This window comes from Castor canadensis, chromosome 1, assembly GCF_047511655.1.
Source record: "Castor canadensis chromosome 1, mCasCan1.hap1v2, whole genome shotgun sequence".
NCBI classification, from domain to species: domain Eukaryota; kingdom Metazoa; phylum Chordata; class Mammalia; order Rodentia; family Castoridae; genus Castor; species Castor canadensis.
Genome location: NC_133386.1, coordinates 52,826,395 through 52,850,641, shown reverse-complemented (window position 1 = coordinate 52,850,641; position 24,247 = coordinate 52,826,395). Strand labels below are relative to the sequence as shown.

Below are 24,247 nucleotides of genomic sequence, written 5' to 3'. Positions count from 1 at the left end.
GGTTGAGAAGGCTTTTAGGTTGGATGCTAAGACAGTTCCAAAAATAGTGGGTGAATTTTTGAAGCCCTGTGGTGACCAAGTCCAGGTTAGCTGTCCCTCGTCCCTGGTATTGGGATTTTACCATTGGAAGGCAAAAATGGGCTGGCTCTGTGGGGCCAGGAGGATGCAGAAGAATGTGTCTTTCAATTCTAGGCAGGTAAAAAACTTTGCCTCAGCTGGGACAAGGCCTAAAAGTGCGTATGGATTTGGGACTATGGGGTGCAAAGTGACAGTTGCTGAATTCACTGTCCGGAGATCCTGAACTGGCCTGAAGTCCTCAGTCCCTGGCTTCTGGACTGGTAAAGTGGGGGGGGGGAGCTGTTCCAAGACGACTGACAGGGCTGGAAGATCCCATATTTTAAGAGCCTGTCAAAGTGTTTTTAAATTCCAATCTGGGCCTTGCAAGGAATAAAGTATTATTTCTCGCTTACAGGGGTGACTCCTGGCTTTAGTTCCACCACTACTGGGGGCATTTTTTGAGCCACAGCTGGGGGATTATCTTCAGCCCATATACCTGGAATCTTGAAGGGAAGCTCAGAGATCTCAATAGGCCTCCCCTCGGGGGCATAGAGCCACAATTCCTCTTCTTGTGCAACTGTGAGGATTAGAATATTTGCCTTAGAGCCTCTCAACTTTAAGGCTGCTGTGCCATCTGAATCAAAAGTTATCTGTGCCCTCAGTTTTCATAGCAAGTCCCTACCCATCAGGCCCACAGGACAATCAGGGAGATAGAGGAATTTATGCCTTATTTCATGACTCCCAAGATTGCATTGTCTAGCCATTAGGAAGAGGTGGCAGACTCAGTCCCCTATGGCTCCAATAATAGTTGTATGTTTGTTGAAAAGAGGGTCCACTGGTTGGGTCACAACTGAATATTCAGTACCCGTGTCCACCATGAGATCAATGGGATAGCCCCTTATTTTCATTCAGACCATAGGCTCCTGGGGGCCTAGTCTGTCCTAATCCTCCTCATAGCCTTTCAGACCTGCCAGACCAACAGTGTTTTCCTCCCAGGGGCTGACTCCCCTGCTATTGTGAATAGTGCCGCAATAAACATGGATGTGCAGGTGCCTCTGGAGTAACAGTCTTTTGGGTATATCCCCAAGAGTGGTATTGCTGGATCAAATGGTAGATCGATGTCCAGCTTTTTAAGTAGCCTCCAAATTTTTTTCCAGAGTGGTTGTACTAGTCTACATTCCCACCAACAGTGTAAGAGGGTTCCTTTTTCCCCGCATCCTCGCCAACACCTGTTGTTGGTGGTGTTGCTGATGATGGCTATTCTAACAGGGGTGAGGTGGAATCTTAGTGTGGTTTTAATTTGCATTTCCTTTATTGCTAGAGATGGTGAGCATTTTTTCATGTGTTTTCTGGCCATTTGAATTTCTTCTTTTGAGAAAGTTCTGTTTAGTTCACATGCCCATTTCTTTATTGGTTCATTAGTTTTGGGAGAATTTTTCTTATAGCATGTATTTTTATTTCCACTTTTATGAATTTTCTATTCATTTTTTCCTTTAAGGAAATAAATTACTGATTAAAAGAATGAATATAATGTGTATATCTGGGTATATATACATATGTACGTAATCAACTTGTTGTCTTACATATTGCAAAGAACGTAAGGAAATTTATAAGTAAACAGTCCAGTTGAAGATAATTCAAGGGAATTAATTCACTGAAGATCATTAAGTTCTGGAAAATTCTCTCAAGAAAAGCTGCAAGAGTTCCTTCCCTTCTTATCTTTCATAACACACTCAAAACACATATAATATCACAAATAGTTCTAAATTATGGAATTAAATCATTGGAGATAGTAAGAATGTAGTCATGACATTTAATAAACCCTTCTAAATACTATGAAAAAAATGAGGACTACCAGATGGGCAAATCGTGATTGGCTTGATGGTTTTATAAAGCTAATATTAACAGGGTTGATACATGGTCAGATCTCTGATAAAGCAAATATGACATAATGATAATTATGGGATCTAGATGTGGGTAGATGGGCATTTGTTGTACAGTTCTTTCCATTTTATGTATACTTGAAAGTTTTCATGATAAAATATTGGGGATAAAGATAAAGTTTACCTTCAACACGAATACATTTCCATGCCTGTGCTATGTGATAGGCTAATGTTGTCTTCCCAACACCCTTGAAAAGAGAAATGTTATTTAAAACCTAACAGAACAGTCATTTCATTGTGAAACAGATATATCAACTTAAACATTCTACTGATGACTACTATTACATAAATGTTTTTCTTATAAAAATGAAGAGTACACCCTATATACTTATGACTTCATTTTCTCTACTAATTCTTGCCTATGTCATATATCCTAAAGTGATTTAAATAAAATTTTCAAATTAAGAAAATCAGGAATGCTGTACATGAAATAGGGGAGGTATACCATTATATTGCACTACTTCGATTGTCAAATTTTGTAATTCTGATTATAAATCATTGTGATATAGATTGAGTTTCATTGTTTTATTTCCTTCTTTAAGGAAAATGAGTATTTTGACAGACTTCCATTTAGCAATTTTGAAGAGCAAATAAATCCTTAACTGGTATCTTTGGAAAGTATCATCATGTAAAGAAAAAAATACAAACAAAGGATCACTTCTATAAAGTACAATTCATATCTGGTTGCTGTCAGTGTTGAATTTGAAAACTGTATTATGACCATGAAAAAAACTGAATTATGTTTTTAGAAGGGTAATGAAAATTGTTGGAAACATTTCTGACCCAGGGTTCCTCTAAATTAAGTCAAGGATAGGATCCAACTCAGTGATGTCATAACTTCACATATCCAGAGAGCCTTACAACAAATATCTCAGGAAGTCTTTTTTTTTTTTTTCAGGGATGGAGATTGAATCCAGGCAAACCTAGGCGAGCACTCTACAACTGAGCTACATCCCCAGTCCTGTTTGAGGAAGCCTTTCTTACTGGAAAATCAAATTATTATGGTGCAGTCTTTTCTTTTTTTGTGGTATTGGGGCTTGAACTCAGGTCCTACACCTTAAGCCACTCTGCCAGCTTATTTTGTGATGTTTTTTTCCAGATAGGGGCTCACGGAACTATTTGCCTGGGATGGCTTTGAACCAAGATCCTCTTGATCTTTGCCTCCTGAGTAGCTAGGATTACATGCACCACCAGTGCCCACTTGGTGAAGTGTTTTGATAAGTCAATTTCTTCATAATACATAAACAAATATAATCTAGGTAGTCTTTCAATTATAGTATATAAGAAGAAAGTTATGAATTTATAACTAATATATCAGATTTTAAGTGATAGAATGAAAGTCTAACAGACACTCAAAAAATTAGTATGCTATGTAGTTTCCCTTCTTATATGGTAACTTATAAGATTGTGATTTTAAAAATAAAAAATTTATACTAAAAATAAGAAGAGTTAACTTACAGGTTTCCCCAATACAACAAAGCAAACAGGTTTGGACAACAAAAAATTTTTTTCAATTTCATCTTCATCAAATATATCTGCTAAAGGAAACTCTTCTGTCTTCTCTTGAGAAGTCATAATTCAAACTACTAAAATAAGAAAAAAGTAAAATTGTTGCAATATACAATTTGGTTAGGAAGAGCTATAATATTCTGTGAATTTACTCACTCCATAAGCCATTCTGTGTCACTAAATACACAGATTTCAGCAGCAATTGTAAATAAGTTAAATTCATCTATCAAACGAACAGAAGGCTGTTAGTTTGAGAGAAAAACAAAATCTAACTATGTGCTGCAGAAGAGAGCTGAAAGTGTTTCCAAAAGATTAAGGAAACAATGTACATATATGCATCCATATACACTTCTGGTGTGTGTATTATATTGAAGATCAAATTAAAGCTACATGTGTTACACCTCCATGTGTGTATAAATTTTACTAGAGAGAGAAAAAGTAACACTGGCTAAATGTATTAGTCATATTTTCATATTTTAGAAAGCCTTGATTGAAGAAAAAATTGCCAGAAGATATGCAGCTTTTTTTTTTAGGTCTGTACTGGGTTTTGAACTCAGGACCTCACAGTTCCCAGGCAGATGCTCTGCCACTTGAGCCATTCCATCAGCCCTAAGCAATGTAGGTTTTATACTTTCTCACTTTGTAATGCTTCTGTCCATAAGAGCATATCTTCGTTTTAAAATTATTTTTGGAAAATCTTGTGCTATTTTGAGCCATTGAGTAGATTTCTATGCACAGAACTCCAATTTTAAACATATGTCTACCAGAACTAAATTTTTAACTGATGGTGGTTTTGTTGGAGTAATTAAGAAACAAATTAGGTGAATTAAATTTTTTGTATAAAGATCATGTCTTGTTTTCAAGCACTTGTAACTAGCTATATACTTATACTCCTAAAATATTTACATATAATCATAGAATATTTCCATTATATAAATATTAAAAATAACATAGGACTGTATTATGGAGCACAATAAAATAATATTAGAATAATTACAAAAGTACTTGTAAAGCCCCTAATTCTTGAACATTAAAAAGAAAAAAAGTGACAATATGCAGTGAATTATTACTGTACCAAAGTAAAATTTAAGGTGAAATTATATAATGTTAACAAAATAATATTATTTATTAGAACTATTAAATACTGTATTCAATTAAAATTATATAGTGAACAATTTAAACCAATGATTGTTTTAGATCTGCAATAATAATAGCAAAAAATTGCACAAACCTATAAAAAGATATGAATAAATGTAGTAAGAAATGTACACTCAGTATAAAACTTTGTTAATGGATAGTAAAGAAGGTGCAAAGAAAGGAAGAACCATAATATATGTCTGGATGGGAAGATTCAGTTTTCATAAAGATATCAAGAATTTCCTAATTGACACAGAAATAAAGTTTATTAAATTATTGTTAGTATTATTAAATTATTATTAAATCAAATTACTAAAATTAAAATATTAAATTAAATTATTGTTAATTGTTAATTTATTACTGTAAAGTGAATCTGTGGGTGGGTGAGTGTGTGCATGTGTAGAGGGTCATGCATTAAAGTGTCTCATACCTACTAGATATATGTACACCCAAAATTTAATAAAAGAGCATTTCAAACAGGTGCAGAAAGGATGAATAGTTTTTTCTTTTTAAATTTTGTGTGTGTTTGTGTGTAACTGGGATTGAACTCAGGGCCTTGTGCATGTTAGACAAGCACTCTATACTTGAGCCATGCAGCCAGTACTTTTTCTTTTTATTTGCTTTTCAGACAGGATTTTTTGTTAACTTCGTCCAGGCTGGCTTTGAACCTCGATCTTCCTACCTCTGTCTCTAACTAGCTGAGATTACAGGCATGCCTAGCTTTTGAGATCGGGTCTCAAATTTTTGACTGGGCTGGCCTCAAATTGCCTCTGTCTTCTGAGAATCCAGGATTATAGGTATGTACAACCCTGCCCACCAAGGATGAATTTTTCTTTTTTTTTTTTTTGCAGTACTGGGGTTTGGACTCAGGGCCTCATACTTACTAGGCAGAAACTCTGCCACTTGAGCCATCCAGCAGCCCGAGGATGAATTCTTTAGGCTAATTTTTCATGCATAAAGAATTCTCAAAGAGCAGCAATACAAAAAATTATGATCCCATTAGAAAATAGGAAAAAAAGTCTGAAGACACCTATCACAAAGAAGATACACAGATGAAAAATAAGCACATGAAAAGATGCTAAAAATCATTAGCCATTGGTGAAATGCAAATTGAAACCACAATGAGCTGTCACTACCTGCCTCTCAGGACAGCTGCAGTAAGAACTAGTGACAATACCAGATACTGGCAGAGACACTGACAAACGTTAGACATTGATGGTGGGAATATAGAATGGTCCAATCACTCTCCAAAACAGTTCAATAACTTCTTAAAAAGTCAAACATGCTAAGCACCAGTGGCTCATGCTTGTAATCCTAGCTACTCAGGAGGCGGAGATCAGGAGGATCGTGGTTTGAAGCCAGTCCCAGCAAATACTTTGCAAGACCCTATTTCGAATATACCCAATACACCAAAAAGGGCTGGCAGAGTGGCTCAAGGTATAGGCCCTGAATTCAAGCCCCAGGGCCACATATATATAAAAAAAAAAGTCAAACATGTAACTACCATCTGACCCCACAATTGCACCCACTGGCATTTATTCCAGAGAATGCAAAACCATGTTCACACAAAAATTGTAGATGCATAATTATGGCAGCTTTATTCCTAATATCCCCAAACTGGAAACAACCCAGATGTTCTTCAGCAGGTGAAGGGCTAAACAAACTGTGGTGTATTCGCATTCTGGAACATAACAATAACAAAAGAGAATGAACTACTGATACATATGACAGCCTGGATCAAGCTCCAGAGAATTACCCAATAGAAATCTATTTCAGAGATTACATACTGTCTGACTTTACATAAATTCTTGAAGTGACAAAGATACAGAAATGGTAAACAAAGTATATAACGGCAACATGTGGGATACTCCTGGCTGGAAATGTTCTCTGTCTTGACTTCATCAAAGCCAATATCCTACTGTGATATTGTACCATAGTTTTACAAGTTATTTTCATGAAACAAAGTAAGGAAAGAATACACAGACTCTCTCTTTATTATTTCTGACAGCTGTATGTAACTGTGGTTATCTCAAAATGGAAAGTTTAGCAAAAAGTATTACCTAGCCAACAAAAATATTTAATGTGCTTAGTGAAATAATACAGAGGTTTGAAAATAAAGCAAGGTTAAAATAAAGACTACAAATGATTGAGCATATTTGAAAAAGTTTCATGTAGATGTATACAAATGAAAAAATATAAAAATGAACCATAAAATTTCAACCAGCATATAAACAGATAAGACAGCTGAAGAGAGACTAGATAAAGTGAAAGTCAGGTGTTGAGATATTAGCCAGAATGAAGTAGAAAGACCCAAATTAGGAAAACATTAAGGAAAGACTAAAGCATGATTATTACCACGAAAAGTTCTGACAGTTCCAAAAGGAGTTTAAAAAAAAAATAAAGAGCAAGGCATATTCTAAGAGACAGTGACTAAAAATTTTTTCAGAATTATTGATAAAATATAATCCTCAGATTCAGGAACTTAAACATATCATGAAGCAGGATAAATGAAAAGAAATCCATGTGAAGAAACAAAATGATAACCTGAAGAATACCAAAGATTAATATATCTTCTTTAAAAGCAGACCTAGAAGAAAAGAGAATACAGCAAAGGGAATGACAATTAGATAGATGTCTGACCTTGGAAGCAACATCGAAGGAGAAATATTTTTCAAGATTGCATTCTCAGAACAGTGATGTCTCAAGAATAAGGGTAAAATGAAATATTTTCAGACTGGCAAAAACAGAGTCATTGCCAGCAGATACCTCTATAAGGATTTGCCTTAGGCAAAGAGAAAACGATCCCTGCTAGTAGGTCTAAGACATAAGGAAATAAAGCAAGCAAAGATATTGATAAATCTAAGCAAACACTGAGTACATAAAAACAAAAATAAGATAAAACTAGAAAAATGGAAAATGAGAGTATATACATTGGGCAGATGGCATAGGAGGTGAAACATCCTAAAGACCTTGCATTTTGTAGAAAAGTATAAAGATATTGGTTAACCAAAGACTTAAATGTGCATGCTAGCATCTAGGTAATGATAGTAAACAGACATAGGTATTATAATTCTCTAACAGAAAGAGAAAATGGAATAAGCCAACAGGGGAAAAATAATAATCTTAGGTGAGAAAGGAGAGTTAGGGACCGGGTGTAGTTCAGTGGTAGAGCGTGTGCTTAGCATGTGCAATTTGGACGACAGTTTTGAATGACTTCATCAAGGAGCAAGAAGGAGCAATATCAGAATATAAAAGAGTTCAGGGGATGAAGCATGTAATTAGAGTTATGAGTGATTTGGCCAAGACACTTAAGGTGACCTCCAGTGAGTCACACTCTTGCATAATCCCCTTCCCTTGAGCACAAGTGGGATCTGTGACTTGCTTCTCAATATACCAAAGATGTCACCTCCATGATTATGTTAGGTCATATATGACTCCATATTAGCAGGCTAGAGAGAAACTTCTTGTTAGCTTGGAAGAAGTAAGCTGCTGTGTGAGAGGACCACAGAGCAAGGAACAGTGTGTGGTCTCCAGTTGCTGAGAGTAGCCCAAAGGGGTCAGCATAGTAAGGGTACAGGGACCTCAGTGCTACAACTGCAAAGAGATGAATTTTGCCAGGAATGTGAATGGGGTTGGGAGTAGATTCTTCCCTAAATTGAGTCTCCAGTTGAAAGCATAGCTCAGCCAACACTTGATTGCCAAGTTGAGCTATGCCAGGATCCCTGGTTATGGAATCTGTCTGATCTGTCTTAAGGTGCTAAATTTGTGCAATTTGTTATGCGGCACAGAAAACTAATGCAAATAGATATGAAATATCTAGTGTCTCACAAACCATCCACCTCAGAGGAGGCACTGAACACCAAGGTGGCAAGATGATTATTCAGTAGATGCCAGCCAGTCTTTGTCTTTGCTCTCCCCAGTGTTTACACAATGGAGTCCTAATTGGAAAAATTATGGTGTTGGGGATAGAGGTGACGGAGGCTTGCATGGACTCAACAAGGCTCCCCCTGACTAGGCTGATCTAGCTATTACTACTGCTGAGTGTACTATTTGAGCACAGCAGACTGAGAATGAACCCTCAATATGGTATGATCCTTGAGGAGCTAGAACATCTATTCACCCATGAACTGATTACACAGGGCCCTTCTACCTTGGCAGGGGCAAGTGACATGTGCTCCTAGTGTGAGTTTGTCTTCCCTAACATCAGCACCACTATGTAAGGGTTTAAAGTATGTCTCACTTATCATGGAATCTCATGCAGTTCTGCTTCGGATCAAAGGACCCCTTTACAATAAAGAAGATATGATAAGAGACATGTGAACATGAGGCCCACTGGCTCTCCCACGTTCCTCACCTACAAGCTGCAGGTCTGTCACACAGGCTTCTCAAAGGTGCAGTTAAGGCACTAGTTTTGGATTGTGTGGGATGGAAATGGTGTACTTCATGGTGAACCAAGTGTGGAGGTAGGAATGACTTCTCTCACTGTCATTCTGTGATTGGCTTGAGCAAACAGTACTTCCTTTTGCACAACTTTAGGCTCTGCTGGACTGGCTTTGGTTGATAGGAGAGATAGGTCTATCGGCGACTCAGTAAACCTTTCACTAAACCTGAGACTACTCTGGCTAGCTGGTCACTTTTGGCTTGACAAGCTGGTAAGGAGTTACTGCACTCACAAGTGAAGATAGATTTGCTGCCTACATATATCCTGAATTTAGAGAATTCTCTGAGACACATCTTGATGCATTCATATCCAGAGAATGGTAATTGCAGCAACCAGAATCTGTTAAGGACATGGTAATATGGGGCTTTTACCCCTCAGGGATGAAAGCTGGTCACCCTACTGGGCAAACACCTTAGATCAGCAGAAGTTCTAACCAAAGGTAAGGAAAATACAGAAATGGGTGGTGGGGGAGGAAGATGGCTAATGATCAATTACAGTCCTTGGGTTAATTGCAGTAGTGGGTTTTTTGGCTTATACCACTAATCTCTCTTTTCTTTTAGAAATTGGTACTAGTCATTACTTCAGGAATCAGTGAGGGGCTGGTGTGAACTTGCTGTGGGGAAAGAGTGGATCTGAGTGTTTAAAGGGTGGAATATAGCAAATGCTGCTAGTGTTGTGCTCACATGCACTTGACTTGTACCTTTTCTCGGTATAGCTAGCCTGACTTCCAAATGCCAGCCTGTGTGACTCTTTCTCTACAGGTTTTCTCCAGCTGCAGACCCTCTCTGTCTGAGCACAGGGCAAACTGGAAGTTCTGAGGCATCAATGCTCTGCCATAGAAGGCTTCAACCAATAATTTATGGGTGTTGGTAAATAAATACTCGAGTTCTTTAATATTTGAAAGTCAGACGTCTAGACATTTTAAGAATTACTTCCCTAAACAAAAACATTGTGCAAATATTTAACTCAGATTCCAATATGAAGTGGAACAGAGCTATGTATTTTTTCCCAATTAAAAAATACACGTTAATGTAAATGCCAGACTGGCATGGACTTCTTTCTAGTTTTGAATAAAAGAAGTACCAAACAGTGGAAGAAAATTAATAATCTATAATTAAATATTTTGAAATTTTGTAACTTTCCAATCTTGAATCTACAACATAGCCTCTAATATCACATTTTGTTATGTGTTAATGCTATCAATTTTTTTAAAAGTTTTGTTACAGTTTCAGAGGTTGAGAACCCTCTAGTGGTGGATTCTAAGATTTAAGAGGGGTAACCGGGAAATCTTGCCTTTCCTCCTGGGCTAGGTTACCATCACTCCAGTACATCTTAGGCTATTGTAACAGGTGTTCAGTAAGTATTTGTGGAATAAATACATTAGTCGTTGAAAAGAGAGCTGGTTTAAAAACGTAGATTTACGAAGAGACCTTAAGTTTAGTTTTGCAAGAAAAGTAACCGGTATGGAGTCCCCGTAGGAGGTGGACTACCGTGCCACTGATAGCGAATATATCCGAGCGGTGGACAACCGCCCTCGGGCACCGGGACAAAGGCGCCTTACCTGCCGATAGCGGACCGCGCTCCCAACAGCAGCGGCCTGCAGAGGCTCCGCATCTGTTGCGCGGTTGCCGTGGAAACCGCGGGCGGCGCGCAGGGCCCGTGCGGGGCGGGGCCTCAGAAGGTGCTGCTTCAATTCGCTATGAATTTTTATCCCAAAGATATGCTTTTCTATCTAATTTTGTATTCATAGCTACAATACACTGCTTTTCACAAGCGTGCAAGGTAATGAGCAGGGAAGGTGCATACATTGTGGATTTATGTTCACACACAGCAAAGGGAAGAAACCCTGTTTAACCCAGAATCGCTAGCCTTCCAAGCCTATCCCGCCACATAGCACTATATTAGAATTTACGAAGGTTTAGCTTTAGGCACACAGTGTGTCAAACTCCAAAATCTCTACCTTTAGAGAATTAAAAAATTTTATTAAACCATACAGACACGTTCGATATGGATTTTGCTGACAGCGACACTTAGTGAAAGACCATCGGATTCCAGATTTCCAGGAAAATAAGGGCAGAAGTAAGGCAGTACTTGGGGATGGATCGATCCTACAACACGGATAAACCGCTTCAAAAGGAGGCGCCCAATCCCAAATACTCTCCCTTTTCCAGAGGGACCACGAAAACGAGAAACTCAATGAATTTGGGGACTTTTCTCCGCCCCTTTTCCTCTGCCCATGTGAAAGATGGCGCTCTTCGCTTCGTGCCTCAGCAGTACGCATGTCTGGGAGCCTCTAAACGCCCTCTCTCTGGTACGTCCTCCAGCTCCGCCCCCTCCGTGTCCGGGCGAGGCGTGGCCGGAGGCGGGGCTCGGGAATCCGGAAACACCTGTGCTGTGGAGGGTTATCTGTGGCTTTAGTGCCAGGCGGTGCTTTTCTCCGCTGGAGCTGGCGTCCAGGGTCTGAAGTGTCTTCTCGCCGGGTCTTCTGGGACCGTGCGACAGCTACCGCAACTCGGGCCGCGGCCTGGTGCCCTAGTGTGGGGCCCCATTTGGCTTGGCCATGCCTACGGCCGCCGCCCCCATCATCAGCTCGGTCCAGAAGCTGGTTCTGTACGAGACCAGAGCTGTGAGTACCCAGCGCGGCGGGCGCGTGGGTGTGGGGTCATAGGGCAGAGGCAGCACCCGCTCTTCTGTCTCCCTACTTCCCCGATCCCCGTAAGCAGCCTGGGAGGAGGCTCTTGGGCTGCGCCTGAGGGTCTTCACCCGGTTTTTGCGTTTGCTTGCACACGCTTTGACTTACAAGCCCTGCTGGAACACATGCAAACAGGTGCTCACGACGTTCTGTAGGAGTTAGTGGATTTAATTTTATTTTTGCAGCTAAAGTCTGTTAAAGTTCTTGACTTCACTAGTGACTACAGGCAGGGTATGAAAAAGATTTGACCTAGCACTCGGTAACTTTTCTGTTAGCGTCACAGTGATTCATGTCAATTACGTGCACATTTGTTGCTGGATGTTTTTGGTTCCCTCCCCCCCCTTTTTTTTTCTTATTTCAAAGAAAAGAAAAAGTTATTTTTGTTTACTAGTTTGGATAACTTTATCTTTCTTTTCACGTGACTCTTTTCAATGCAACATTTAATTTAAAAAAATTAAATTTGTTATTACCTTAAATGGCATGTAAACAGCAGTTTTTTATGATTCGATTACTAGTTCCCCAGTCTATATTCTTTTTTTTTTCTTAATTGCTTTTTGTGGTACCAGGATTTGAACACCAGGCCTCATGTTTGCTAGGCAGGTGCTCTACCACTTGAACCACACCCTCAGCCAGGGAATAGGATTTATACCACATCATACTTTATCATTTCTGTGATGCAGTACTCTTTCATATGATTGATGGTCAGGCATGGTGACACATGTCTGCAATCCCAGCACTTGGGAGGCTGAGGCAGGAGGATCATCAGTTTGAGGTCAGTATGGGCTACGTAACAAGACCTTGTCTCAAAAACAAAAACAAAAACAAAAAAAAAACCAAACAGAATTTCATCTAATGGAATTATATACAGTGTGTATTCTGTTCTGTAGTTCTTTGATGTTTTCCATGTTGTATCAGTAATTTGTTTCTTTTTATTGTTGACTGTGTTCCACAATTTGTTTATCCATTTTTCCTATTGATTTGGACTGTTATAAACCAGCTATGACCATTGTTGAACAAGTATATTTGTGAGCATATGTTCATTTCTGTTGTGTAGATACATATGAATGATATTGTTAAAGTTCATGTGCCTCAACTTTGGAGAACTCCTTGGTAGTTTTTGAAAAGTTAGTGTACCATTTTACACTCTTACCTGATCTCTGCCTCCTGAATAGTTAGGATTACAGGTATGAGCCACTGGCGCCTGGCTTGTAGACATTTCTGTGACTCTTTGAATGTCCTTATGATGAAGTAACTGGCATTAGCCAGAGAGTGATCCAAGAGAAACAAGGAAGAAGTTGCTTCAGAAATCACACTCCATCATTCCTGCAATATCCTATTTGTTACCCAGGTTAACTCTGCTCAGTATGGGTGGAACTGTACAATGGAAAATGAGAATCCTGGAGGATTCTTAGAGGTTGGTACTACAGGAATTGTGGTTCACTATTTTTTATATCATTTGTAGAGTATCACTCGTTGACAGCTGTCTCATAAGGGTGTCATTGGTATCCTTCTGAAAAATTACTTGACTGAGTAAGTGTAGGTCTATTCTTAAACAATTTTATCCCATTGGTCAATTTGTTTTCTTATGTCATTACCAACTTTTCTTGGTGATTGTATAATAAGTGATTGACTTATAAATAAGTCTTAAAATCAGTCTTATTTTTCCAAGTCATTATGACTATTCTAGAACCTTTATGTTTCCATGTGACTTGCAGTGGGTTTGTCAGTTTCTATTAAAAAACTAATTGGAGTTGTTATTTGCATCTCATTGAATCTGTGGACCAATTTTGGGAGAATTGAAATTGTATCATGTGCAACAAGGAACATGTCTTCCATGCCTTTTCTTCTTCTTTTTTTTTCTTGCCTTATGGCACTGGCTAGGACTTCTAATACAAAGTTCAATAGAAGTGCCCCAGAGTAGACATTTTTGTCTTGTTCTTGATCTTTGGGGGAACGTATTCAGTCTTTCATCATGAAAGTGTGATGCTAACTGTTAGTTTTCACAGACACCTTTTATCAGGTTGAGAAATATTCTTTTCCTACTTTAAAAATCATGAATAAGTATTGAATTTTGTCAGTTTTTTTCTGCATTTGTATATGCCATTTCCTTTACTTGCTTGTAGTCAATTCCACTAATTCCTTTTCAAATGTTAAACAAACCTTGAATTTTGGGAATATACTCTACTTAATCATGCTGTATAATTGGTTTCATATATTCCTAGATTTTGTGGGCTCATTTTTGTTAAGGATTTTTGCGTTTAGATTTAGTATATTGGTCTGTCATTTTCTTTTAACAGCTTTGTATGATTTTGATATCAGGGTACCTCTAGCCTCATAAAATTAGTTGAAAATTGTTATATAAAATGAACATTATTTCTTTTTTCAATGTTTGTTGGAGTTCACTAGCGAAACATTTAGAATTGCAGTTGCTTTGCAGGATGAATTTTGATAATGAATCAATTTCTATAACAGATATATGGCTAAAAAGATTTTCAGTGAGTCTTGAATTAGTTATGATAAATTTTGTTTTTCAAAAAATTTGTCTTTCATCTCAGTTGTGGAGTGTTTCCTTATTATTTCAATATTTGTAGGATTTGTAAAATTCCCTTTTTTATTCTTGACAGTTTGTGTTTTAAACTCTTTCTCTTTTGCAGTGCTGGGTTAAATGCAGGGTCTTGTGTGTACAGGCCTGCATTCTACCTGAGCTACATACATCTCCAGCCCTTTGATATCTTGTGTTCGTTCTCATTCTTGATCCATCTTCTAGATACTGAATTTTATTACTCATTTGAAGGAGTGGACTTTTGACTTAATTTTCTTTATTATTTCCTGTTTAACCAATTTCTGCTCTTAGGCTTATTATTTTCTTTCTCTTAGGGATTTTGGATTAATCAGTATCTTAGTCCCTTTGGGCTGCTATAACAAAATGCCATAAACTAGGTGGCTTATAAACAATAAGCATTTATTTTTTATAGTTCTGGAGTCTGGGAAGTCCAATATCAAGGTACCAGTGGGTTGAGTGTCTGATGAGGGCCTGTAGTATCTCATGATTGAAGGGGTGGATAAGCTCCCTCCAGCTTCTTTTGTAAGGGCACTAATCCCATGCAGGAGGACTCAGCTCTTATGACTTAATTTCCTCCAGAAGGCCCCACCTCTTAATACACTACTGCATTGGGGATTAGATTTCATCCTATGAATTTGTTGGGGGACACTTAACATTTAGACCACAGCATTCAGTTATCTTTACCTAACTTTATAGGTAGATCATTGACTTAATTCTTTTCTTTTTTGATACAAAACACTTAAAACTGTAAATGTAAATGAATTTTACATTTCCAACTTACAGGTTTCCTTCCTTAGTATTTGGTATCCTGGGAGTCTTAGCATCACTGTAAGTGGCCATTTCATAAAAACAAATGAATACACTTTAAAATTGGTAACTGAATACACTTTAAAATTGGTAGCCGAAGAGAGCTAGGGCTGTATGGATCAGCATGTGTGTTTTGTAAGGGTGAAATTTGTTAGGATAATCTTTATTCTTAGTGCTCAGAATTGTTAGTTTCTATGTATGTATTTATTTCCTGCATTGTTCCAAAGTGATTTGAGCCTCTGCTTCCGTCCCCCACCACATAAAAATGGAATAAAATAAGAATCACATCATGAGAAATGCACCTTACTTAATTAGTCTTAATTTGTGTAATTAGGGAACAGAGAGCAGTACAGGGTATAATTGACTGAGGGACTGGAGCAAGGAACCAAAAGATATAAGCTGGTAGGGGGGAGCATAGTAATTATAGTCGGTTTATTTTAGAAGGTGTGGTTGGAGGTGACAAAGTTTCAGTAAAGCCCTGCACTCTAACAGTGCTGTATCATCTGAACTTGGACATCCCTTTAGACTGTGAGACACACGTCCTCTCTCTGGGCTGAATTACCCGTTGTTGGGATTTCTGGACTAAGGGATGTTCTTTTACAATAATAACATTTAGTCTGAAAGTTCAAATGAAGTTTGACATGAATTGAAGCTGTCATACAGCCTAAAATTTCTTCCCTTTCAAAAAGGCTGATTTCCTCCATCAGATGAAAAGTGAATGATTAATTAGCCTGTCACTATAAAAGGAGATGATAATGTTAGTAGATACTGAATTTTCTGTTAAATAGATTACCTACTGTATTCCCTTTGAATTTCATGTATCTTATGAATTTTATGTATTTTAGATCTTTATACTATGTTTATACCAAGTCACCACTGTTAAAGCTACATGCTGAAATTTAAGCTTTTCTTGAATAGCTTGGATAGCTTTTTTTTAGTGTCCTCATTCACCCTAAACTCCTGCCAAGCCCATATCCCTCAAAATATCTTCAAACACACAAACATTGTTCGAGCAGTGCTGATTCTTAGATACCTGTTTGTATGATGGATGCAATCAGGCTGATGCATGCCTGTTTTATGGAACACTCACCATCCTGGTTGCTGCTGTCTTTCTTCTCTGTGGCATTTTCCTTCTTCACCTTCACTGTTTGAATTTTACCCTTTATTACTCTAGACTTTGCCTAGATGACTTTTCCTTCTTCCTAAATCCCTCCTTCTTACTGTGAATTTATAATAAATTTAGCTCAAATTCCCCCCACATATTTAAGTCCCTGAACACATTCACACACTTAGGTGTTTTACAGATTTCATCTTCTTGAAGCAGTGACTCATCTAGACTGGATATTCCCAAGGCTTGTGGCACATCTGTCATCCTGGCATCTCCCTTCACAATCATCAGGTTTCCTCTTTCTGACAACTTCCCTGTTTTCCTGGACCACATAATTTCCTGTTTCTTGATTTATACCCTCATTTTGGTGGTGCACCTCCCTCAGTTACTTCATGGGAGAGGTTCATGGAAAGTAATTGTTTTTGAGCCCATGCATGTCTAAAAAATGTCTTTATGCCACACTTGAGATTGATTGACAAATTTAGTATTGAATTAAAAATTGCAAAGAATTTTCCCCTAGAAGACATTTGTCCCTGTCTTTCACCTTCCAGTGTTGCTCCTGAGAATTTTTAGCAGTATTCTGTTCTTGTTCTTTAGCTTAAAGATTTTTTTCCTCTTTAAAAACTTGTGCTATCTTTGTATTTTCTTCTTTTTATCCTCTAATATTCCACAGCTGTCAGGTGCCACAAATTTCCATTTTTGGTATAAATTGGTTCGCTTCTTGACTTCTCCACTGTTATTTTAGGATTCAGCTTTCTTGGGCATACCTTTCAGTTTCAAGTTACTGTTACGATTATGATTATCCTTATGATTTTTTTTTTGGCTGTACTAGGCTTTGAACTCAGGGCCTTACATTTATAGGCAGGTGCTCTACCACTTGAGCAACTTTATCAGCCCTTTATATGTTGGGTATTTTTGAGATAGGGTCTCATTTTCATTTTGCCTAGCCTGGCCTTGAAGCACAATCCTCCTGATCTCTACCTCCTAAGCAGCTAGGATTATAGGTGTGAGCCACCAGTGCCAGCAGCTTCCTTATGATTTTTGCTGTTATCTTCTTCATTCTTCCTTTTGCTGTTAGGGTTTATACCTAATAAACATTAAAAAATTAAAAAAAAGCAAAAACCTTGCTGGGGCTTAGTAAGATGCTTGAGAGGAACAGAGGTGTTTGCTCTTTCATCTTTACTCAGAATCCTGCCCGTGTGTTCTTTAACCAGTTCTATTGTGTATTTTATCCCCACCTGAGAAGGCCACCCACAGGCTTCTGTTAGATGCTCTGAACATTTCTTTATTCTCATCTTACTAGACTTCTCAGAGTGTTTGATGTGGATGTGGGCTTCCTCCATCCTTTCCCCCATGTTCACCTCCCTTTGCTTAACCAAGTCCACCCTCTGCAGGGGCTGCCTGTTCACCAGCCATTCCCAAATCCAACTTCTAAATAATAGAGTTCTTCAGGCTAGTTATTTTGGGTCCTCATCTCTGTCTTCACTCTCCTGAGTGGGTGTAACCTAGTCCCCTGGCTTGAAATGCAGATATGTGCTGAGAACATCGTTGATACCTGTCCTCTGAGTTTCAGAATCACCACTGATCTTGTGGGTGTGATGTGAACAGAGCTCTTGGTTTGCTCTGAAGCCTGTTTCTTCTCCAGTGGTCCCTCCATTAGTAAGAGGCACCACCATCCCTCTGGTTGCTCAAACAGAAGTAACTAAATTTATTACTTTCTTTTCTGATCCAGCCCATCAGGTCATATCTCCAAAATAAATCTTTCAATTTACCTAAAACCTCAGATCTCTAGCCCACTGGCTGACACATGAGACCTTCACTAGTAAATGGTCAAATGAATGACACCAATGGAAAACCAAGGTAATTAAAAAAAAAAGTGTGCTCTTTAAAAATGTCATGAAAGGCAAAGCTGGGGGACTATTCTAGATTAAGAGATACAAAAGAAGTCATGGTAGCCAAATGCAAGGCATGTGTCAATCAAATTCTTTTTTTTTTTTTAATAAATTCAGTTATGGAGGACATTACAGGGATACTTGGAAATTTGAATGTGGATTTAGGTAATATTGTATTGACAGTATGACCAGGAGGGAGGTGGTCCTTGTTTTTGGAAATAGAGACTGAGGTTTCTAGAGGTGACATGTTATGATACCTGCATTCATTTCAAGTGGTTCAGAAGAAGAAAGCTCTCATCAGGAGGGAGGGGGAAAAAAACAAATGCATCAAAATCTTAACATTTGGTGAATCTAGATAAACAATGTGTGAATGTTCATTGTACTGTTGTTTTATCTTATTGTAGGTTTGAAAATTTATGTCAAAATAAAAAATTGGAACAAAAAAAAAAAAGCCATGAAGAATTTAATGAAAAAATATTTCAGGGCAGTTTTTAAGCCTTCAAATTCTGAGATCCATTTTCAAGCATACTATTAAATATAGGGAATCTAAGGCATACTCAGGGACAGTGTTTCTGTGCTCAACTGGGAGGGACTGAGATTGAGTAGAAACAGGGCCTTCCTGAAAAAGGAGCCTCTTATTTAAAAAAAAAATTGATGTGAAAGTAGATCTCTGTTGGCCACCAGAGGGCAGTGCAGGCAGTAATTCTGCTGACCACTTCAGGCCCACTGAAAGCTGTTTTCTTTCCTTGTGACTGACTCCTCATGAGGTCGCTGTTCTCTGCACAAAACATTTTTTAGGGTTCATAGACTATTTGTACCATTTTCGAAGAGAAAGAATCTGGATAGTTAGTTACAGGGCTTGATGCTAAACATGAAGCAGTTATACTGCTTTTGTTTCTCTCTCCCACTTAGGTCTGTTTGTATTCTGTGGGTTTTAGCATTTGGCTGCTGTGACTTACTGAGTCTTTGGATGGATCTGACTATGGGAGGTGAAGCCCTACCTTCCTTTTGTATTCTTCAAAAGCTACTAACACATTTGTCCACTAGCATGTCAGGACTTACATCTGTCTTTTTATTATAAACAGTCAAATCATAATCTTATTGAAGATAATGTTTGGATTTCCTAGATCTATACAAATTCTAAGAACTTCACTGGGATCTTACCACTCTTAAAATTACAATGTGCCTCCTTACTGAGTGGTTGACTTGGAAGAACCATCTTTCTGTGTGCTTATCTAGAAATGATGCATTAGTGTAAATGTTATAGAAAATTGCCCAGCAAATAAAAAATACAAGGAACCAGTATAAAGATCAGTTAGAGATGAATCAACTTGTGTTGAAACACATTTGTACATGAAAGCAATGCTAGGAATCTCTCTGTATAGCTATCCTTAACTCAACTAGCAAAAATGCTTTGTCTTCCTTATTATGCTTATGTCTTCTCTTCAACAAAATTAGGGATAAGGACAGAACAGGTTCTGCCTGGAAGTTGGGGGGGAGAGGGAGGGAGGAGGTGGGAGAGGGTTGCAGGGGGGAGAAATGACCCAAACAATGTACGTACATGTGAATAAATGAATAATAAAAAATACACTGTGGAGGTGGCTTTTCTTTCCCCTAACAGTTACTCAATGCCTGTGGGTCCAGATCGCATCAGTAGACTAGGAATTAAAAAACCAGAGAGGATAGTAGAGTTAGTCCTAGGTTCTTAAGGCATGTCAAAGTAGACGAAGGGAAGGCAAACCCCAGACAAACAACCTTTGGAAGTAAGTAGTAAATTGAGATATTTAAAAAAATGTGCTTTGGGCTGAGACGGGCACAGGTGATGAGTGAGGATGTTGCAGGTAGAGGAGGAGCTGTCCCTTGTCTTGTGGCTCAGTACATAAAGTCCCACAGAGGACCTTCTAGGTCAAACTCAGCATCAGCACAGCACCAACCTCTCTCTTGTAACTTGCTCTGGCTGCCCCCCAAAAAGTTAAATGCCTTTCCTGTGTTCTCTTTGTATCCAGTTCATATGTCTATTATAGCACAGCTCTCATAGTTGTTAATTTGTGTGTTCATTTCTCCTGAAGACGAAGACCAATGACTAACAGATTGGTGTAGTCTTCCACTCTGGTTCCATTTGGTTCTACACATCTCTTCCTCTCTTCCTCCCTTTGGGGTGCTCTTTTTATCTGTTTTCTTTTTTTGTCTTCAAATACAATGGCATAGACTTGCTGACATCCTTAAAAGTAATGGAGAGAGAAGGAGTGAGCTTCTATCGTGTGCCTTCTTTCTGTTGAATGCTGTACTCACTGTTAGGTGCTATGAGCATTTTCTCAATCTTGTTCTGTTAACAAACACAGCAAGCTGCTTCTCTTCCAGGTCTTTCCCTTGCTATTTTCTCTCCTGGGAGCTGTTTGTCTTCAAATCCTCAAGGAAGTGGCTGTCTTTTCTGCTAAGAAGTTTGAATAGTTTGCAAGTCATTCTTAATTTTATTACATTGATTACCCACATCTTCTTGGTGGGGGGATGGGGCTCAAGGAATGAGCTGAGGCCTCTGTAGATTCCTTGACCTCTTTCTTCTCTCTGTCTTCTTGCCTTTATAGTTACTCCTCAAGTTCACTGAGTCCTGTGCTGGATGTCTTAACTTAGTTTACTATTATTATCGTAATTACTCTATTTTGAGCGCATCGACACTGGTAGTTTCATCTAGACTGTACCTCTCCTAGGATATGAAGGATCGAGTATTCCTCTTAGTCTTTCTTTTATGACTGGGCTAACCTATTATCTGTTAACATCAGGTTTTGCTCTTCATTACCTATAAGTAGATCAAATTTTAGTAATAAATATATAGTCATGGGTTGCTTAACAACAGGGATGCATTCTGAGAAATGCATCATTAGGCAATTTCATCATTGTATAAATGTCATGGCGTGTACTTACACAAATTAAGACAGCTAATGACATTATAGGGTGATATAATCTTATGTGATCCCAGTCATATAGAAGGTCCGTCCTTGACCAAAATGTCATATGTGACATATGACTGCATACCTTACAAAAATTTCATCTGTTTCTATAGATTTAGAGTTAAAACAGTGTAATCAGTGTTTGCATTTTGATATACTGTAAAGTCTTAAAATCATATCCATTCTTGAGGGTTTAATTTTAGCCTCGAAACTTCCTTTATTTTCTATATACGTAGCAACTAACATTAACCTTTCCTCCCCTGATTTCTTATGGGCCACATTCAGTTTGGCCACTAATTCTAGGTTAATTTTTATTTGTTATTTTTATTTTATTGTTTACTGTTAATTTCCATTTGTTATCTAATTGCTTGGTGTTTTTATACCTTAATGACCATTGAGATGGTAAAATGCTGGTTGATTGTGGCAGTGTCTTTACTATTTTTGCAGTGTTCAGAAAGTGTCACTTTTTTTGTTTGAAGCAAAATGCATTCAAATGATTTGTTTTTGTTAGTGGAGATTTACTTGTCTTTTAGAAGTAATTTAAAAATTCACCTAGGGCTGGGGTATGGTTCCATGGTAGAGCATGGTCAGCATGTGTGAGGCTCTGGGTTTGATTCCCCTGCACCACCAAAAAAAAAAAAGTTTCATCTTATTTAGTTTTTCTAAATGGGGTGAAAACATTTTCATTTAAGTATGTGAGTGTCATTTTTTCACATTTTTTTTCATATCATTCTCGGTGTTCATTTAAGACTATTGTGAGTTCAGATACAATACTCTAAGGAAAGAAAGAATATTAGTTATTGCCTGTAGCTTATGTATTAAAAGCCATCTGGGAAAGTACAACCATTTTAACCTTTTTATAGGACTTTGGGGTTGTTGCAGAAATGTGACTGACCAGCGAGAATAAGACTCAAATCCAGGTGCTTGGAGGAAAGGAAGTTTATTATGCTAGTGGGCCAGCACCTGGATATCTCCAAAATGGCACTGGCCCCGCAGCTCAGGGTGGTTGGGGTTTTTATATCTAGAGGAAAGTAGCAGCAAGCAAGCAGGGAGTACAGAAGCAGACATGGCAGTTAGCTTTTCAAGGTTATGATATATCATGTCAGCACAGCTGTGGACCAAGGCTGTCTGCACATTTAGTGAGATAGCTGGGTGCAGGGGCCCCAGCTAAGGGGAATGGCTTTACTCATCTTTGATTCTTTCCCCAGCTTTGATCTTTCTCGGGGTTGCTTATCATTCCCTCCTCTTATCCATCATAATCCCTTACGACTGTTTTGGGGAAGTCATCTAGAGGCAATCTTTGGTACGGTCTCGCTAACTGTAATTTAACAGCGTCCATCCAGTTGCGAATGAACCTGGTGAGGAGGTTTATCACACAAGGCCCTAGGAGCAGTAGTAAGAGAAGCACAGTAAGTGGGTCTGCCAGGGGGGCTACCCATGGGGCCCATTTCCTCCACCCCATATTCCAGAATGTTTCCTGGTTTCTTGCCTTGATTCTTTCTAGCAACTGGCGAGCATTTTCTCTCATTATCCCAGACTGGTTTGCATAGAAGCAACATTCTTCCCCTAGAAATGCACAAATTCCCCCTTTTTCCGCAGTAATGAGGTCTAGGCCCCGGTGGTTTTGCAAGACCACAGCTGTTAGTGAGTCTAACTGATTTTGCAGGGTGACAATGCTCTGTTGTACTAATCCTAAATCCTCATGGATTTGTTCAGATAGCTGGCTGTGCTGGACTTGTTGGAGACCAATGGCAGTAGCCCCTGTAGCCATTGCTCCTGCCAGGGCGACTCCCAGAAGTCCTGGGAGGAGGATGGGGTCCCGCCAGAAGTGGATCCAACCTTCAGTCTGCTGGTTCAGGTACTGAGCAACTTCAGTCCAGGACTAGGAAAACTAAGGCACAGTTCTCCCCTGGATAACAGGTATGGATCCTGCTCTGGCAGGCACAGTAAGTTCCTTTGGGTGCCTTGGCTCCTTTTACCAAATTAGTGCAGCTTTTTCCTTTGCCAAAGCATTTAATGTCTCCAGTTATTTGGACAGCTGGGCCTGTGAGGCAGGTATTGTCATGCTGAGTAGAGTTGCTCAGGCCTAGCTTATGTATTTCTGATACGTTAGTCATGCCTACCCCAGCATATGACACTTGGCTGGCCCTCAGACAAATCCAACAGCCTTACCTAGTTCAGGATCTGCTATCTATATTAGTGGATGGCTGCTGTTTGCTAGGGCCATCATCTTAATGAGAGGGCTGTCAGGGTGTAACAGGGGCCAATTAGTCCCAACCAAGGAGGGAGGGAGGATCTGCCCCTGCGCCCAGCGGTCCAGAGAGTTGCTTTACTGACTGGGAGAGAGTGACTTGCTGCTTTAATCTCAAGTCTAAGGGTCTTTAAGACTGCTCAGCTTGCCTAATTACGTTTGAGGAACCATCCCAGTTCAAAGACCCTACCTCCCCACTGTTGGGGGGATTCATCTATTGTTAACTGGAAAAGGTCTCCTTTTCCTTTGCCTTGTTCTCTGGCAAAGGAATACTGTCACCCTGGCCTTTGGTGGGGGTCCCCCCCAAGTCCCCTAGGAGGCAAAATCAACACATGAGCGTATTGTAAAAAGGAACATGAGGGCCCCCACAGTCATTCCAGGTGTGTGGTATTAGGCCATACACATTGGACAAGTGATCTTTGAATTGGCCAGAGCAGACCAGGGTGGTGGGCCATAGGTGAGCTATTTATTGTTCTGACTTCTGAGTCTAGGCAGTACCTAAAGGAGATAACACAAAGGCCTGACAAAGCACAAATGGTGCGGTTAATTAATGTTTTTCCCTCTTGTCCTTCCGAGAGTCTGACCTCCCATATTAGCTTATGGAAGATCCCAGTAGGCCTGGAGGCCTCACTTGTGAGTCAGTTATTATGATCACAGTTGTCGGTAGGATCAGTAGGTCTGTCTGAAGCCTCATCGGAGCTTCCTCAGGTCAAGGTCAGTCTCAATGACTGGTCTGGGTTGGCTCAAGATCTCCACCCCTGGCCTGGATCCTCTGCTGGCTTAGTGTGTGTGTGATGGATCCACGGTTTTAGTCCTGTAACCTTAATTGCTGAAGGAGTGGTTAGAATGACTTGGTAAGGTCCCTCCCATGGGGGGGGGGGGTCTAGACTCCCTCTACC

The 24,247-nt window shown here is 39.1% G+C and overlaps 2 protein-coding genes across 4 annotated transcripts in view; both read left to right on the top strand.

The window, feature by feature from the left end:
• LOC109700001 (polyphosphoinositide phosphatase) overlaps nucleotides 1–24,247 on the top strand; it is a 328,419-nt gene that overhangs the window by 184,314 nt on the left and 119,858 nt on the right. The window lies entirely within an intron of this gene.
• Nucleotides 11,435–24,247, top strand: part of LOC109680782 (polyphosphoinositide phosphatase-like) — a 134,751-nt gene continuing 121,938 nt past the window's right edge. The window contains 1 exon segment of the mRNA XM_074077010.1: nucleotides 11,435–11,713. Coding sequence (XP_073933111.1) covers nucleotides 11,648–11,713 — 66 coding nt within the window. The 5' untranslated portion in view covers nucleotides 11,435–11,647.